The 19,412-nt window shown below is 35.7% G+C and overlaps 1 protein-coding gene across 1 annotated transcript in view; it reads right to left on the bottom strand.

Annotated features, from left to right (window-relative positions):
* LOC121434751 (protein piccolo-like) overlaps positions 1-19,412 on the bottom strand; it is a 298,146-nt gene that overhangs the window by 76,841 nt on the left and 201,893 nt on the right. Inside the window, exons 9-10 of the mRNA XM_041633705.1 lie at positions 16,441-16,531; positions 7,602-7,727 (exon numbers count right to left, since the gene is read on the bottom strand). Of these exons, the coding sequence (XP_041489639.1) occupies positions 7,602-7,727; positions 16,441-16,531 (217 nt within the window). The remainder of the gene's footprint in view (positions 1-7,601; positions 7,728-16,440; positions 16,532-19,412) is intronic.

Here is a 19,412-nt window from a genome sequence, read left to right as displayed (position 1 = left end):
TTTGGGAACACAAAGAAATGGAAATATGATAATATAGCCACAGTCTTCAAGAATCAATCATTTAAAAATGCTTATGTATCCAAATTCTCCTGCAACCCCTATTAAAAATATCAAAGACACTGTTCATAGAATGGATTGAGTTAAACATGTTTGGAAGTCCAAAAGCTCCTAAACGTGGGTATCAAACTTGAGAAAAAAGCTGAAGCAGGAAGCATTGTACTACCACACTTAAAATTACTTGATACTAAAAAAAAACACAAGTTATATAGACTAATATGTACAGAACCTTTTTGAAACTTACCAGTGTTATTTTACTATTTAATAATTTAGATGTATTTTCTGGTTTTTTTTCGAGACATGATTTCTCTGTGTATCTTTGGCTGTGCTGGAACTCATTCTGTAGACCAGGCTGGCCTCGAACTCACTTAGATGTATTTTCAATCTTAAATTACATCTTTTACTGGATTATAGAAAATTTTCTAGAAAATACTATGCATGTTTAATTCTAGGATTAGAAGCAAACAATAATATTTTCATGTATTTAAGTTATATCAAGATATGTTTTAGGTGATCTGTCAAATGGGGAGTGCCCAGTTGACATTCACAGTCGACTGCAATGACATCCACAGACAGTGGCGATCACACCAGTTACCAGTACAGAAACAAAGACAAATTCTTAATTTTGTCAAAATGCACAACAGTCGCAGTTTGCTGTTCAAACCTATAAAGTCTGTAGATGACCAGAGGCTATCAGGGAGTGAGACAGCTTAAGAAAGGAGCAACGTAAAGGACAGACAATGGAGCACATGCGCAGTAAGTGTGGAGGGGCGATCTCGGGATGGAAGGGACCAGTAGGAACGGGAGGAGGAAAACGCGGTACAGGGATGGATTAGGAGAGAGTATAGTGCACATATGTATGCAAGTGCCACAATGAAACCCAGTCATATGGGACCTTAAAATTAATTTGAAAAGTCCTATTAAAGTATTAGGTAAATACATTAGAAACCAGCATGTGGCTTTCGACTAGTTTTATAAAGTGAATAAGTTCCTACAGATGCTCTAACTTAATCTGTTATAAAAAAGAGACACAGAAGAGCTTAAATTATTCGCTTTACACTATACAGTTACTGGCTGTATACAAATATAGTATTTGACAATGTCCTCGGTCAAGGTTGTGTCAATAAATAGAAAATGTTTTCAGTTTGTGCTTACTAACACCAAATTTAGCTCCACTAAATACATCAAGTATTCAAATACGTAAAACTTTGCACAATTGTGTAGGATGCCATTTTAATTTTAATAAAGATAATTTGGAGATTATTACTTATATGACAATATTAATTGACGTTGCAGACATTTAAAAACTTGAAGGTATCAGTGAACAAACAGGAGTCTGACCTGTGCTTCGTAATTTTAGGGTAAGTAATGAAAGGAACGAGGCTAATATAGCTCCTCATTTCTTTTTGTCCCTTCTCTAGGCAGATGCATGTATCACCCACACTGAAAAGATTCATGAAATTAATGTAGGGAATCAGTTTTAGCAAAGAAATTGTGGTTGCTTGTGTGGTCCATGGAAGAAGGTACTGCCTTAAAGAAAAACTGCATCAAGATGTCCTTAAGTTCTATGGCTTCCGTTATATCCAGAATTTCTCTTGTAAACACCAGGGCACAATAAGGAAATCACCTAGAATGGAAGAAGTGCTCTGGCTTTGACAGGCATTTTCAGAATTACGGGTTATTCTCAGTGTTCTAGAATGTACAGTTACTAATCAGACTTTTTTTTTTTTACTGAATATAGGACAAAAAAAAACTATTAATGAAAGCAATTAAATTTACTATCAATAGTTAAAGAGACAATTGGAACTGATTACAATCAACTTGTTGAAACATGTATTTTTTGTACTTCAATATGAATATTACAAATCCATGCTTTCACAGAGAGTATAACAGAATAAAATTTGGTATGATTTGTGTCCCAGCCTTGAGATTGTTGTGATAGGATTTTTCTTTTAGTTCACAGCGATCACTAAAACAATTCACCATTATGGTCCATTATGTCCTGGAAGGACTGATATGCATGTCAAAGCCAATTTATTACTATAATCTATTGTCTTAGATTACTACATATTATTAGAACAAGATAACATCAGAAAGTGACTGAACAGTCAGAAGAAGGTCATGGGTATGTGGGCATAATCTGATGGATCCTCAGGAAATAGTGTAATATGTATAACGCCACGATCTCATTTTAAGTAGATTTCAGTTCAGATATAAATAAATTTCATAATTGAACTTCTTAGTTGATTCTGTTACTATGCCTAGGATGGATGTTTTTAATGACATTCTTATTAAAAGCTCATTATTTAGCATATTAAAACTATCACATCTGAAGAATGGCATGTCTAGTGAATATAAACAGACCATAAGAAAAAGTATTGACTTATGCAGAGATGAGCAGCTAACAGAATGGACAAATAGGGTTAGAGGAAGGGACGAAACACCCAAAAGGCCACTCCTACTTTAGATGTCCAGGTGGAAGCATTAAAGGCCCTAACTATTTTTGTCTTTAATCCTTTTAAGTATTCATTTGAGGGCTGGAGAGATGGCTCAGCGGTTAAGAGCATTGCCTGCTCTTCCAAAGGTCATGAGTTCAATTCCCGGCAACCACATGGTAGCTCACAACCATCTTTAATGAGGTCTGGTGCCCTCTTCTGGCCTGCAGGCATACCCACAGACAGAACATTGTATACATAATAATAAATAAATATTTTAAAAATAAATATTCATTTGATATATTCTTAACTATTTTTAATGCCTTGTAAATGTACTTCACTCAGATAATGGATTTTAACACAGAATATCATCACTTTATTTCAGGAAAACTGTTTCCTAATAAATACAGGTGCTATTAAATGGGTGGCAATGCCATCGTCTCCACTGAGCACACGCAAAAGAAAAACATACTTTTATCTGGTCGATTAAATGCAAAGACTGTTGCAAACATTTCTGAGAAATAATTTTAAAACCCCAAATAAATGAGTCAGGAGAAAAACTGTAATTGAAAAGCCGGTTTTGACAAGGAACCTAGTAATTCATCTTTAGCATTAGATGGAAGATTTTAATATTCTTATAATTCTTTTATTTTATTGTTATTATTATTATTATTTAGTTTTTCAAGACACGGTTTCACTGTGTAACAGCCCTGGCAGTCCTGAAACTCTGTAGACCAGGCTGACCTTGAACTCAGCGAGATCTGTCTGCCTCTGCCTCCTGGGTGCTGGGATTAAATGCGTGCAACACCACTACCTGGCTTCTTATAATTCTTAAAATCAGAAGGAGAATGGGAGTTGGCAGGGGACTGAGACAGAGGGAAACAGGAGAAGATGGTCCATGTGTTGAAATGTCTAGTTACAGGATAAATGATTTGGGAAGCCAACATTCATGGTGAGTGTCATTGGAATCACTCCACTGTGTCCTCCATATTTGCTGAATAAATCTTAAATTTCATCACCAATAAAAAGTTCTATGTAAGGTGCAGTATGTGCTAATTTGTGATAATTCACTTAATTATTAATTAAGTTTATGTACACATATATCAGCTTAAGAATGTAATAAAGCAGGGAGATTTTCTGAGGAAAATTTAAAATGCATTTGGCATGTTGAGTATTGTTCATAACATATATTATATCGATAAACTGCACGTGCTGTTTGAGCTCACCGAGAAGCTGACTCTGGAAGCAGGGTTAAGCACGACCTCAAGCATGCTTGTGTCAAAGTGCCTTTTGATGCCCTTCATCTGAGGACGGGTGGCTCCCCGACCCCAGCTGGGGCAGGGAGGACAAAACACCAAAGAACAAAAACACTGTATTCTTGAAAACAGCAAGAAGGCGAAGCATTTCCAGCAGATGCTCAGACTGTTTGTCTTATGACATAGAAGTCCCTGCTGTGGAAAGAGGAGCTGGAAGTTCAGCGATGGGAATCTCATTCAGGGACAGAAAGCTCGAAGGGACCTCAGCTGAGCTTCCCCAGTTGGTTTCGGCTGGGTATGAGCAACTCATTTGATGTTTTTATCTTTATCTGCGGCTATTTGTTTATTTATTTGGAAGTCTCACCAGGGGGTACATTCTGCTCTGCCTGGTACTCTCCATGGGACTGCACCAGACTCTCCAGCTTCCCGCACTAAGCGGCTTCACCACCATGTTTCTGTGGGGTGTTTGGAGGCCCCTGGAGTTGATGATTCTACCCCTTTTTTTGCTCTCTCAATTTACCTTCACTAGTTTTCTTTACTGGATGTTTGGAATGCACAATTTGATGATATTTTTATATCATCTGCTACTTGCCATTTATTCTTTCACTTTTTGCTTGGTATATGCTTATAAAATCACTCAATTGAACATAAAAGCATGACTCTGTTACCCCAGACCCGATCCCTCCGTCTCATCCATAGCGTTGCAACAGAACACAGGATGCATCCTTCCATCCCAAGTGCCAAGACCTGCAGATTCCACAGACCACCTGCTCCTGTCCTCCCGCTGTATCCTAGTCCCCAACTCAAACAGGAACCTCCTACTCAACCACAGACCGTGTCTGGCAGAAAACCAGCCCCCAGTACTAGCTGGCATTCCATGTCAACACACTAGCTGAGCAGGCCAGTATAAGAGGCAACACACAGCCATCACACTCACTGAAAACATAGACATGAAAGACATGAAAGAGAAACTAAGGAATAAAACACCCACCCAACAGGGACAAAATAAGAAATCACCACCTAGACCAATACTCACCCCGAACCCAGATAACCAGATACCAGCAAAGAACACAATAACAGTCAGGGCAATGTGTCTCCACTGGAGCCCAGCTACCCTACCACAGAAGACCCTGGATATTCCAGCATAGCCGAAGCACAAGACAAGGACCTTAAACCAACTATGTGAAGATGACAGAATCCTTAAAGAGGAAAGGAGTAAATCCCCTAAAGAAATCCAGGAAAACAAGAACAAAAAAGCTGAGGAATTTTAATAACCCACCCAAAGAAAGCAAAGAAAATACAAAGAGTTGAAGAAGACAAAACAAAACAAAATTAAAAAAAAAAAAGCAAAAGCTGTTCAAGACCTGAAAATGGAAATAGAAGGGACAATGAAACCAAAACTGAGGGAATTCTGGAAATGGAAAATTTGGAATTTGAGCAGGAACAACAGAGGCGGGCTATGAATGAAAAGTTTCCTAAAGTTGGAATGCATTTGACTACGGTTCCTCAAGTAGAATAATCCAGATAAAACTTGGATTAAGGTGAGGTCGCTATTGTGATATGAAAAGATTTATTAGCAATGATCTAGGCATAAAGATCCCAAAAGATAGTGGGAACTTCTAGATAAACATTATCAACATTTGATAATGTATTCTACATCTGGAAATTATTCAAATTAGATTAGAGAAAAATATACAGTAGTTAAAACTCCAATCTCTGTGATCATTTCAAACCTCGGCACTGATGGGTCAAAAACCTGTTAAAATTCTGATCTCAAGGAAAATGGTAGGAACAGCAATTCTAAAAATTATAGAGGTGCACAAATACTGCCAAACTTTTCTGAATATAAACTCTGCAGTTGGAAGTGAAAAATTCAGTTTTAAAACACATATTGTGAACAAATTGCACTCATATAACATCTGAAAAATGATATCAATTCTATAGAGGCTCACAATATATACTTTGATATTCAGAAATACAGAGAGTCAAAATATAAAAGAGATGAGCAATTCTTAAGTTTATATAAATAACAAACAAATTAATTACATAAATAAATACAATAAACAAATATGTCGCCTACTACCTATTGAACCATTTTTCACACATACATTGTTTCCTTAGAAATGAAAATTTAAAATGGTTAAAAATTACTCTCATTGCCTTGAACGATGTTTCAACGATGTAATAAAATCTTTTTAAAAAATATTTATTTATTTATTACATATACACTATCCTGTCTGCGTGTATGCCTGCAGGCCAGAAGAGGGCACCAGATCTCATTACAGATGGTTGTGAGCCACCATGGGTTGCTGAGAATTGAACTCAGGACCTTTGGAAGAGCAGGCAATGCTCTTAACCACTGAGCCATCCATAATAAAATCTTTTTAACATTAAATGAGAACAGAACCGCTAATGTTACATGTTTAGTAATATTAGAGTAATGCTTTATACAAACAATAAAAATCAAAGCTGCACTACACCTGCTCCACAATTTTTGAGACCTGGTGTATTCTCAGAGAAGTTTATATAGAAATGCAAGATACCATGTATGAATTAGACATATAGGTATATAACTACTGATGAACAAAATATCAAAACATAGATACACAAAGAGAAAGAGAGAAAGACTAAATAAAGGCCTTATAAAAGCAAGTCAAAAGAGGGAATGAATTAATAACATTTGTCTCTTTCCACATTAAATAACCAGATCATGACCAAAGCATGTCATGAAAGACATGTTGTAAAGTCTGAACTTGGATCTGGAGGGGATGTGCACTGGCTGCTTCACTTAACAGTATCAGTGGCCCAAGCACAAACTTCGGTGGATAAATACTGTGTATGGTCTGTGTAAATTCTATAATAATAACTTATTAAAATACTCAAGACCCACGTGTGTAGGTTCTAACACATTTCACTTAAAATGCCAGAGAATCAGTTCTAAAGGAGCTAAAGACTGCAAGCAATAGCAGGAAGAATTTAAATCAAAAAGTGAAACCATAAAGCAGAAAGGTTGTAAATATTTTGTGATAAACAGATGATTATTATAAAAATATCACTTGAAGATAGTGAGCTATATGTATATATAGCTATATATACATATATGTATATATAGCTCATGAGTATTGCATGTATATGTTACAGAATTTGTATTCAGAATGGTTACATTATCTCAAAGAAAAAACACTATCATAATAAATGGATTTATAATTTACTGTGTAAAGATGGTGAGATACATGTTATCTTAAATTGTCCACAGGGAGGTGAATAGTATCTAAAAGTAAACAGTACCACAAGTGGATACTGCCGATGTCACTTACCATAGAGTCTCTGTCCTCGCCATTGCCGCAGGAAAGCGTGCATGAGCCCCTGTAAGTTAGTAATCCTGGCTGTGCTCCAGGATACATTGTTGATAGAACAGGTGGCAGATGGATGAGGCTTGTGAGCCATCTGTAGCTAGAGACCTGACCTTAGCTTCCTCTGAATTTTGTTTTACATTTTCATAGCCGCTTCCCATCTAATTTTACCTTTTCATCATAAAATACTAAACTAGATTATTAAAGATTTTAAAAATTACACATCAATAAAAATCTTAACTAATTGTGTTTTTAAATAAAGCAACCAGCAGCGAATAAACTGACAAAAGAACAATGTGAGCAAAGTAAAATTATCTTATTGCGAATACATTTTTCCATTATATCGTAGTACAACATTACCATACCAAAATTTCACCAACATTGATTACAAGATTTTTTGATACAAATGTAAACAAATTTGCACAATAATTTTCACACAAATAAAACAATTTAATATGAGTACATTTATTATATTCTATTACCAAATTTCTAATTCTTACCTTCTATAAGTTTTCCTGTGTGTTCTGCACTTCCACCCGGAAGAATCTTAGCAATATAGGCTCCAATTTCTCCACCATGTCCAGGGATTTCTTTACCACCAACAATTCTAATTCCTAGCCCATTACCTGCATTTAAAAAAATAGCAAACGGTTAGTAATCACTAAAGAAGCAAATATCTCTCAAAAGTAGGTTACAGAAAGAATGGATTAAATACCCAGAAGCCAACTCTAAGAGTAGAAACTTGACATCAATAACAAAATTACATTATTCGGATGCCCAAATAGATAATAATAATACGTAAGGTTATTGGCACTTAAGAATAATCTACAGTGATTAGATTATCATTGAATGCTTTCTCAAAGTTTGTTATATTCATTCAAATAGTAAATGTTCCCAAATGAAACCACACACACACACACACACACACACACACACACACACACACACACATATATATATATATATTGGTTAATTTTAAATTACAAAAGAATATGTTAAGAAAAACTCTAGAGTAAACAATTTAACTATGAAACAAATAGTAAATGTTCCCAAATGAAATCACATATATATATATATGTTAATTTTAAATTACAAAAGAATATGTTAAGAAAAACTCTAGCGTAAACAATTTAACTATGAAACAAAGAACAATTAACTACCAGAAATATACTCATGGCTATTGTAAACCGGACAAATATAATCCCAATGCAGATACAACTTCCTGTAGCATTAAGACCATAACCTATGGTTACTCTTCACTTCAAAATTTAACTCCTCACTGAGTATTGTTTGTGGCACAAGAATATTGTTCCAGGTTATGAATAACTTTTTCCTGGTTCTTTACTCCATAACCAGATTGTTCTAGATTACCCATAAATAATTATGATTCTGATATACATGAACTGTTGCAGCCTAAATTGGTGTGCCGTTCCTACATGAACTAAAAACAAGTGAGTACATGTGGTTTTTGTGACAAACATCAAAGGCCTTTGTACAAAATGTAATACGAGAAAGCAGATCTTAATCTCTAATGGAGTCACAATTACCTATTAATTTAACTGAATTTTTATTACTTGATAGTGGAAGTACTATTCCCTGCTCTTTTCACTCTTGAAATCCCGCCCCTTTCTCACATTATTCTTCGAAAGTCACATTTTGGCCAGCATCTGCACAGTTCAAGTGTCATACAACTAATTATACTAAATCAGCGAACCTTTCCGTCATTTCTAAACAAAGGTATATTCTAATATAACACACCCTTCCAGTTCATGTGATAATTATAAACGAACTTCCTTCCTGCTTCCTGTCCTTTTTTCTTCCTTCCCTTCCTTCCTGCCTCTCTCCCTCTTTCTTCTTCCTCCTTTCTCTCCCTTCCTTCCCATCCCCTGCTCTTTCTCCCTCACCCCTACCTTTTTCTCTCTTATTTATGTGGGATTCAGTGGTTTGAAGGGTATCTCCATTCACAACACCACAAATGAGAGATGCTTATACCATCTACTCTGCGTCTTAGTGGCTTAGCTACCGAAAGCTGAACAGAACTAAAAAGCGGCTCTAAAATATCCTAACTAATGAAAAACTTATTTTAATGCAACATTAAGTGGAATTTCAAAGCATAAAATAAACAATATTTTAAGTCATATAAATTTATAGTTTACACTTCAGGTTTAGGACTTTAAAATTCAGTCCATGGCCATAGAAATAGTTAACATGAGCATAAACCAACCCAGGACTAAGGGGGCTGCCATCCACCAAAGACTACAGTACTAACTTTATACAATTTTTATTATTAGAGGAATCATTAAATAATTCATAGAAGTTTTAGAGAAAGTGAAGAAAGGAAGGACTTCTGCTGCAGGATGCATTTAGAATCTTTGTTTTGTTCTCACAAAGTAGGCATTAACTTTCCTTAAGATTCTAAGAATTCCATCCTATTCCCAGGAATTTACTGAGTTCGTTTGAAGGAATAGGGCACTGTGACTTTTCTCCAGCTTTCCGAGTTCTCTGAACACTGCTGTTTCTGGGAGAAAGTGTTATCCAGATACCTGGAACTACTGTTCTGCTACCTCTTGGCTCATTCTACTGGAGTACAGTGAGGATTATTATGTCTGCAGCTTTCTTTTTAGGCATACAAAAATGTATTTCAATAGAACAAAAGATACTATTGCTTATGAGAGTCTTACATCAGGTCAAATTTCTGTAATTTGATCTTTTGTGTTTTATTTAAATATAGCAACACTGTACAGTCAAAACCAATTCTGTAAGTGACTTAAAATCCCAAGGTACTACGGTATTTTAATAGTATGTCGACATATATCATAACTGGAGGGTTTTTTTTTTTTGCTTTTATATTCTGTTCCATCTTGCTGGGTCATTCCTGTTCATCTGAGGAAGAAAAATAATGTATGCTCTGTTTTTTTTAGCTTGTGAGGGTCTGTAGGTTTTTTACGTTTAATTGCTGATTTTGTCCTGTATTTCCTTGGTGGTCATGTTTCTAGTTATTCCGACATTGAAAATGACATATTGAAGTCTTTGACTATTTATTAATTCCGACAATGATTATTTCATATACTTAAGGGCTCTGATTTTTAGCCCAAACATGTTTATAATAATTACATATTCTTGGTGAATTCTCTCACTATATATACAGATTTTGCTTTGTGTTACTTATTATTAATTACTTTTGCCATCTCTTGGTTACTATATGAACTTTTTGCAGTCTTTTTATTTTCAACTTAGTTGGAGCTAATCTAAACACTTAGGGGGCACATTAGCAAACACTCTTTGCTGACGGTGTCTGATTGGTAAGTTTGATCTATTTACTGTCAAGGAAATAGCCTTTAAAAGAACCACATGGCCACTTTGTTGTTTGTTTTCTGCATATTTTATAGGTTTTGACTACTGCTTCCTGTATTTTTACTTTAGTTCACGTTTATTTTATGATGGTGATATAATTTGATTTACTTTTATTTCTACTTATCTATATTCTACTGATATTTCCTTTGTGTTTATTATGAGAGTTTTATATTTGAGCCTACTATTAAAACTGTCAAATATCAAATGATGCCAGTTTATCAGTTACAATGCAAACTCTATGCTCTCTGTTATAACTCACTATCACAAATTATAGCGATATGTATTATATGTCCAACCTCATCAATTCATAATAATTTCATGCTCTTGTCCTTTACATCTAATAGAAAATAAAAAATACTACCACAAATCATATAAAGAAAACTTTTGAATGCTGAAATATTATATAAAGAGCTATAAAACAAAAGCTTCTCTTAATGAGTGAACCATAAACTAAAAAAATTATAAATTATTGGCAACTTCAGCATTTGGAAGTTGAGTAAATCATACATCAAAGAGAGAAGTATACATTCCAGAGAAATTACTGGCCTGAGAGGAAGAACAGCAGAACTCTACTTTGCCTTTCTGGACTACTTCTGTACCAAGCTCAGCTGTCACGTGACTTTAACGGGGCAGAATGAGCCATAAAAATCAGAGGCATTGTTGCTATGGAATGGAGCAAGTAGGAAATCTGAAGATTCTCTAGGTATTGTTAGCCCACTTATAACTAGATCAGTCATAGTTAACAAACTCTCTCCATGCTTTTGGGTAAATAGAGTCTTGGAATATAGAAAGCATAGACCAGGCAGAGTCTAAGCCATCTTGAATATCTAGTCTGAAGAAGATAACCCAGATATATAGCACAGGTAAGAAATCAGAAAATTTAAAACTTACTTGAGCAATTTCTCCTCAATTTATAAACCAATGTGTTTTTTACATCCTTAGAGGTAGCTGAAAGTCACTTGAGGTGAACTTGTGGCCCATCACTGGCAATTTAGATAGAAGTCTTAGACAAATATAAATATAAGGCTATTCAAAGACATTACATGAAAATATATACATAGAACAATCCTGGAACATGACATTAAAATACTTAACAAACAAGCTAAATCATGACATATAAAATAATCACACATTATAACAAATGGGAATTATTCTATGAATGTCATGTATTTTATAATCCAGAAATAAGGTAATATGTGTCTTATGGATAGTAAAGAACAAAGAACACATGCTTGCCTGACTATACCTAGTCAATATCTTGGGCAAAATGCTGAATACATTCATAATAAAGACCTTAACCTAAACTAGAAGTGAAGACTCAGGTATAATTCATATAGGTATGGTGTGTTCCTATTGTCCTAGTACAATAGGGACAGGAGACCATCCTCCAACTACCCAGTAAGTTCAAGGCAAGCCATAGTTACGTAAGATCCTCTCTCATACAACACAAGACAAAACGACAGAAAAACAAATAGGAAACAAACAAAAATCCCAAGGTAAAAATAGGAAGATGCTTGCACATTTTCTATTTGTAACATTGTCATTGTGAAAGAATAAATGTGTTCCTTAGATGTCAGGGTAGAACAAGGATGCCTGCCCTAACTACTGTATTCAGGATCACACAGAAAATTCTGCGTAATGCTACCAAACACTGAACATGCTAATTGAAATAGGAATAGTAAATACTTTATTGGCAGATGGCATAATTTTGCATGAACGAAATCATGAGTATTAAATTAAAATCATAAGAAGAGTAAATGTGTGAGGCCAAATATCAATTTATACATCATGTCAACAGATTTTCAAAATAACAATTAAGAAAACTCTTCACAATTAGCTCAAACAGAATAAAAAATTAAACACATTTAGTAGACGAGAAATTTTATAGACAAGAAATAAAAATAATAGTGAGAAGTTGTATAGGAAATCTAAATAAATGAGATGTTGCATATTCACGGACTGGAAATTTCTGTGTTTTTAGGAAGCAGTTTTATGTTTGATCTGTGTTTTCAGCACAACCCCTATCACACTGAGCAGACATCTGTGAAGGAGGATGTCAAGTCCTTTGGGCATAAGTTAATGAGTGGTATAGCTGTGTCAAATGGTAGATTTATTTTTAGCTTTTTGAGAATTTTCAATACTGATTTCTATAGTAGCTGCCACAGTTTTCAATATTTAGGAATACACATAAACACATATATTCATATATTTATATATGCAGGTGCATAATATTATATATGCACAATATAATATATGTACAGAAATGTATATATGATTGCAATAGCAATTGATGAAAAGAGAAGGCATGAATTTAAATGATGATGGGGAAGGATATATGGAAGGGTTTGGAGGGAGGAAAGGAAAGGAATCAATGTAATGAATTTATAATCTCAAAAAACACAGATGGACAGAAAACAAACCAAAAATAAATGCAAGGAGATACATACTCTACAAAGATGTTGAGATTTAACATATAAAAACTTTTACAACTTAGGTGGCAAACAACCCAATAAGAAACAGCATGCTTGATCCTCAGTTCACCAGGGCTTCTTAGTGGACAGTCACCTGACCAGGTCATCTGTGTGGATAGTCACCTCACCAGGCCATCTGTGTGGATAGTCACCTCACCAGGGCCTCTGTGTGGACAGTCACCTAAACAGGGCCTCTGTGTGGACGGTCACCTGACCAGGGCCTCTGTGTGGACAGTCACCTGACCATGGCCTCTGTGTGGACGGTCACCTGACCAGGGCCTCTGTGTGGATGGTCACCTGACCAGGGCCTCTGTGTGGACAGTCACCTGACCATGGCCTCTGTGTGGACGGTCACATCACCAGGGCCTCTGTGTGGACAGTCACTTCCTATGACAACTGTCAGCAAGGACAATGACAAGGGAACCTATCATTGATTGAGGGAATAAGACAAGATCAATATGAGAAATGACTATATAGTTTCTTGAGAAAATTTTTCAGAGACTGTGCCTTTTCCCTCTACATGGACTCTTATCTGCTCTTCAGGTACATGCTATAACCACTAGGAAGAACAGGGGCCCCTGATGAACCAAAAGCTATTCTAGCTGCAACTCTCATGGAGACTCCCTGCTGAACCAGAGGTCAAACTGGCCAGCAGAAATACAGACAACAAAGACCAGAGGGCCAATCAGGAAAGAGAAAGAAGGAACAAAACACACATCCAACAAACACAAACTGAGAAATCAGCACCTACATCTGCATTCATCCCAAACCCAGAAATCTAGATTGTAGTGTAAGAACACATTCAACTACAGCTAGGTCATTATGGCACCACCAGAGCCCAGATATCCTACTATAGCAATCCACAAATATCCCAAAACAGCTGAAGTACAAGAAAATAGCCTTAAAACCAACTTTAGGAAGCCAGAGAGTACTTGAGAGGGACAACTGGAATTGGGGGGGGGGGTCATTTCACTAAACACAACTGGCAAAAAAAAAGTCAGTGAAAATATTACTAATGACATTCTGCCATACTTGCAGACCAGAATCTAGCATAGTTGTCATCAGAGAGGCTTCATCTAGCAACTGATGGGGGCAGATGCAGAGACCAGCAGCCAAATGTTATGCAGAGCTCAGGGAATCCTGCAGCAGAAGATGAGGACAGACTGTAGGAAACAGAGGGGTCAATGATACTACAAGAACACAGTCCACAGAATCAATTAACCTGGATTCATAGGGGCTCACAGAGACTGAACAAATAACCAGGAATCCTGCATGGGCCTTATCTTGGTCTTCTATATATATAGCTGAGTAGCTTTTTGGTTTTCCCGAACAGTAGGAGTGGGGCTGTCTCGGACTCTTTTGCATGCTCTCGGGACCCTTTTCCTCTTACCGGTTTGCCTGGTCCAGCCTGGATATGATTATGCCATGCTTAGTTGATATCTCTGAGAGCCCATTTATGAAGAGAAATGGAGGAACAACAGTTCTTGGGGAGAAGGGATTTGAGGGAAGAACTGAGAGAAGAGGAGGTGGGGCACACTTCTGTTGGGATGTAAACTATTAGAGAAGAATGAATAAAAAAGCTGAACAGAAAGTGTACAGGGGAGCTGTACATCCAGAAAACGATGCAGCAGAACTATCATAGATATATACTAAAACTTATGTTTAAATATTTCTAAAACCTAAGAAAAACCCAATAAATTAAATGAAATGTAGAGCATTAAAAGAATGGAATATATTTAGGAACATAGAGGAACATATGACTGATGTATGTTTAACAAAGAGTAATCTAAAACTTCGAAAAGTGAAAATTCAGGTACTAAAATAGATTATTTGATTCTGTTCACAAGTAATGCTCTTAAAAGGTAAGCTGACAGAGTCATACAGTAAACGCGGACTTTCTCAACAGTCATAAAAAGTTTAGATGAGCAACTTCTAGGAAAATTTGTGATAGTGGAAAATTTGAAAACAGAACCGTGGAATGGTCATACAATTCTGTAAGTTTATTAAAACTATTGACCTGAACATTAACAAAGGATATTTGTAATATTTAAACTATACCTTGATGAAACAATAATGGTAATTATGATGATGATTATAACTAATAATAATATAATAAAACACACATTTGAAATTTCCACTCGGATCCAGTGCCTCTAAAATGCATTTTATAAGAATGAATTGATGGAAAACAGAGCACTTCGGATTTAAATATTTTCCTTGTATTTTCAATCTGAATAACAATATATATATAAAAACCCTGTCTCGAAAAACCAAAAAAAAAAAAACAATATATATATAAAATTGAAGTATCTTTCTCTGGTACAAGCAAAAATACCCATTTTACCAGGAAAATAATGCTAGATTTCGAAGTGATGCGTATCTGTGGCAACAGAGAGCAGACCATCCCTCAGTGCACAACCATGCTTCCAAATCCCCAACACAATTGCAGCTGAGGAGACCATTGCCTTCCCAAGTCATCATGGAAACAAGCAAAGTGAAAGAGGTGTGTGCACACCCGATCAAACTCTTATACAAAGAGCACAACAATGTCTTTAAAAAAAATTTACCATAATTTTCTGTTTATATGGAGTGGACCTGAAACACAGGTAGTGCACAGTAATTGAGAACGAATACAAGAAATAACCAGGGTATATTTCATCAACTTGAAAATTTATTTTATCTCACACTTCAAATAATGAAAATCTCATTTTTAATGTAAAGATTTCATAAATTTTAAGCCTTTCTGGCTCAGGAAATAAAAGAAATACAAAAACAATTATGCTGGAAGTGACGTAGGAACCATGACAATGAAATAAAAGGTGAGATCTAGATTGTATCTTGACGCAATAGATAAAATAATTGATTAGTGAAGAAACTCACAATCTGAGTAAGACTTACAGCTGTCTTAGTAATATGTGACCATGTTGATTTTTTTTTTGTTTGATGCTAGATTTATGTCAACATTAGGAAAACTGGGCAAAAACCAGACATTGCTTTTTGAGCCATTTTCTTGAGTCTAAAATTATTCCAAATAAGAAGCTTACAAAGTCCATTATCAGCTTTGATCTATAAATAGACACAAGCAATCTGATGGCTTAGCACGATTGTCAGTGTTCACCTTGGACAAATACAGAAAAATCTGATCCTAAGATCCTAAGCCTCTATTTTCTCTATCCTCAGCAGCCATTGCATTCAAGAGAGCAAACCACACCATAATGCGGTGACCATGATACTTCCTGAAGCAGTAATTATGAGCACTGCCAAATCACGCACTGTTAGGAAAGCAGAAAATGAACATAGGATCTGTACCACTCGAGTGACTCTTCATGCACAAACCATGTCATTAATGCTTTTTGTATTCAAATGAATAGTCTGCTATTTTTGGAAATGCGCTATAAAACAGATATAAATGGTTGCTTTCTAAAATTGAACGAGTCATTCAAGCTGAAAAATAAATATGTATGTCAATATGACATTAGAATTAGAAATAACCAGAGAGTTCAGTTTGCTTTACCTGAAACTGTGTGATCCTTCGAGTCTCTGGCTATTTTTACTCTTGCATGAGGAAAGATGTAGTGCATCGTCTTGCCATTCATTTGCAGAATCTAGGCCATAGAAGGGATTTGGTAAAAATAAGTTATAAAAACCCTTGAAATACATTATGCAGACGTACACTTGTTCAATTCAAAGCATACCAATTAAATCAATGAGAATATACCAGATGATTCTTGACTGATGGCAACTGAAGTCTTTACACTCACACTGCATACTGCTTAAGTTAGTTTCTGAGTTCACTATGGTGTTTCATTTACAACCCATCTCTCCCGAGGACTGACTTGTCTTATTTGGGAAATCAATGAGCATGTATATCTGTTTTTGAAGGATGTTTCAGACAACAGTGATATGTACTTATTATCGATGACAATGAATAATTTATATTTGAGAAATTCCAGCTCTTGATTTCACACTTGAAAGTCAGGAAATGGAAAGGCATTGTTAACTTTAAGTAATTAAATGAAGCTAGTGGAGAAATCTCAGAGACTATCCCTCCCTTCCCGTCAGATCCCTGACACCATACCTGGATCTGTGACATATTTAAGGTGCTGAAATTTATTGTGAAAATTTTACTGAAGAGATCTATTACATCCATGTTCAGAATAGTTCTGTTGAAATGAACAAAGACTTTGTTCATTCAAATGCTCCCTGGCTCTGTCCTTCTATTCGAAAGTTATGTGACTGCTGGGGACATTTCCTGTTGCTACAGGAGCCCCTCCTGAAGCAGGGGCAGCACTGAAGCTGCTGTTGTGTCTGTGGTTCCCAAACTATCACACGACTGGACTTTCCTTTTAAATGGTTTTAGGTTTAACTGTTTGTTTTTCAATTTATCCTGTGTGTCTGTTACATCATATATTTTGATCCCATTCATTACCCATCCTTTCATATCCACCCTCAGCTCCTGCATCCCCAACAAAATAAAAAAAAATTAAGAGGAAAAGGAGAAAAATAGAGAAAAAGAAAAAAAATCTCGACATGGAGGCTGTAATGTGACATAGTGGGTCACAGTAAAGTCCCTTTGCCCATTTATCTTTACTTGCAAGTGCTCATTGCAAAGAGTTGATTGAGGCCTCTGGTTTCTACTACACTGTCAATGCTGGGCACTCATGGGGACTCCTCTTGGGTATCCTGTTGTTGAGATTATTCCTTAAAATTAGTGTATGCCACCTCAACCTTATTTTGGCGATTTTATGACTTTATAAAGATTTAAAGACAATTTAAGGCATTTATTCAAAAATAAACTAAGGCGACACTATTTTGCATTTAGGGTTTCTTTCTGTTTTCTATGTTTATTCTCTAGATAAAATTTCACAATGCATAAACTGCAGTTCTCAAGAACAGGCAGGGTTTTAGTGTGTTCATGATAGTTTTATCAGTGAATTATTATCACATTTTAACCGGTATCTGTGATGTTGGGATTCTGAACATCTTCATTTCCACGGTTGTTTCCTTAGAATATCTCCACACAATTCTACAAATTTTAAGACTTTGCAACCAGCATCATGAGTTCACTTAGTAAAATATTAAATTTTATAGTTATGATGGCTATATACGAGTCAATAGAGAGCAGAATCACAATTGCAGGCAAATATTGACAGAGCCTCTGACAAATAGGCTTACAGGGCAGCTGTTTGTTGTTCTTGTACCAATATTATCAAGAGCATGCCCAGGGAAACCGGAGGGTAAGTGATCCACCAAGGTGCTGGACTTTGCCACCACCATCTCCTGATGATTCTACATCATCAAGATTATCACCTGCATAGATACCAGAAAATGCATTGTTCTTTCCTAACCACAAATATTTTTATGGGATGAGTCTACATATTTATGAAGTAATTACATTTGCATTAGTATAATTTTTATTTACACGTCCACTTTGAATAGCATAAATGCTTGCTATAGAGAACAGATGTCTGCCTGTTTCCCCACACTGTACTGTACACTGCACACCTCCATGTCAGGGTATGTAGGGCAGACAGCTAGTGTTGTATCATAATCAAAGACATAAGACACAGTTATACCAAAGCACTAGGAAAAGAGACTTTCTCCAGCTTTGTAGCAAGATAGCACTGGTAGTTTCATAGATGGCCTATGGCAGGAGGGGGCTTATTGATGACAATCTGAATGAACAGTATGCTTACCGAAGTGACTGGAGTCTAGGGAAAGAAAACAGAGTGTTTACCTACAAATGAAAGAAAAGGTATGGTCCCTTCAGAAGAGGTTAATATACCTAAGGCAGGAGCTCCATGGGGTTTGCCAATGACATGAGCTTTACTGGGACAGAGGGGGCATATTGTTAGAGACAACAAATGGTGAATTATTTTAGCAACCATCATCAAAGAATATCAATCCTCTTTATATAGAAAAACCTTAAAAATAAATAGGATTGTATGATCTGTTTGTTTCACAAAGAACATTTTGATTTCCCTTGAATAGTACAAGTATTAAAATGTACATATTTGGAAGGAAACAAATGCTGCATTGGTGAATTTGTAGTTAATATGATTATAAATCTAATACTTTTTTTCCAGAAATAGTTCTGTATCTATGTAGGGTTTTGTATACAAATTTTTATAGAAGACAAATTCATGTTTGAATTAGTCAGTTGGATTTTATCCTCTTTCCCCCAGAGCATTTTGTGAGAATAAATTCATGTTGTGCATGCTTCAAGTAATAGCATCTTTGTTTATTGGTATCAAGAGCTCAGTATTACCTTTTATTACCAGACATGCAAAGAAGAAAATAAAATGAGAATGCTTCTAGACCAAAATAAAGTTCTTGATTTAAAGGAGAAAACAGTATTTGGAGACAAATATCAACGCAGGAAAGCATGAACTTAACATGTAATTAAACTTTGAATGCTATATATTTAAGGCACATGTTATCTCCTATATAGAATCCACTTAGAAAATGTATAAAGAAAAGCAAATA

Source organism: Microtus oregoni, unplaced genomic scaffold (genome assembly GCF_018167655.1).
Source record: "Microtus oregoni isolate MIOR12 unplaced genomic scaffold, Mior012 000044F_ref0000062, whole genome shotgun sequence".
NCBI classification, from domain to species: domain Eukaryota; kingdom Metazoa; phylum Chordata; class Mammalia; order Rodentia; family Cricetidae; genus Microtus; species Microtus oregoni.
The sequence above is the reverse complement of the archived record's forward strand: the minus strand, read 5'-3'. Positions and strand labels throughout refer to the sequence as shown.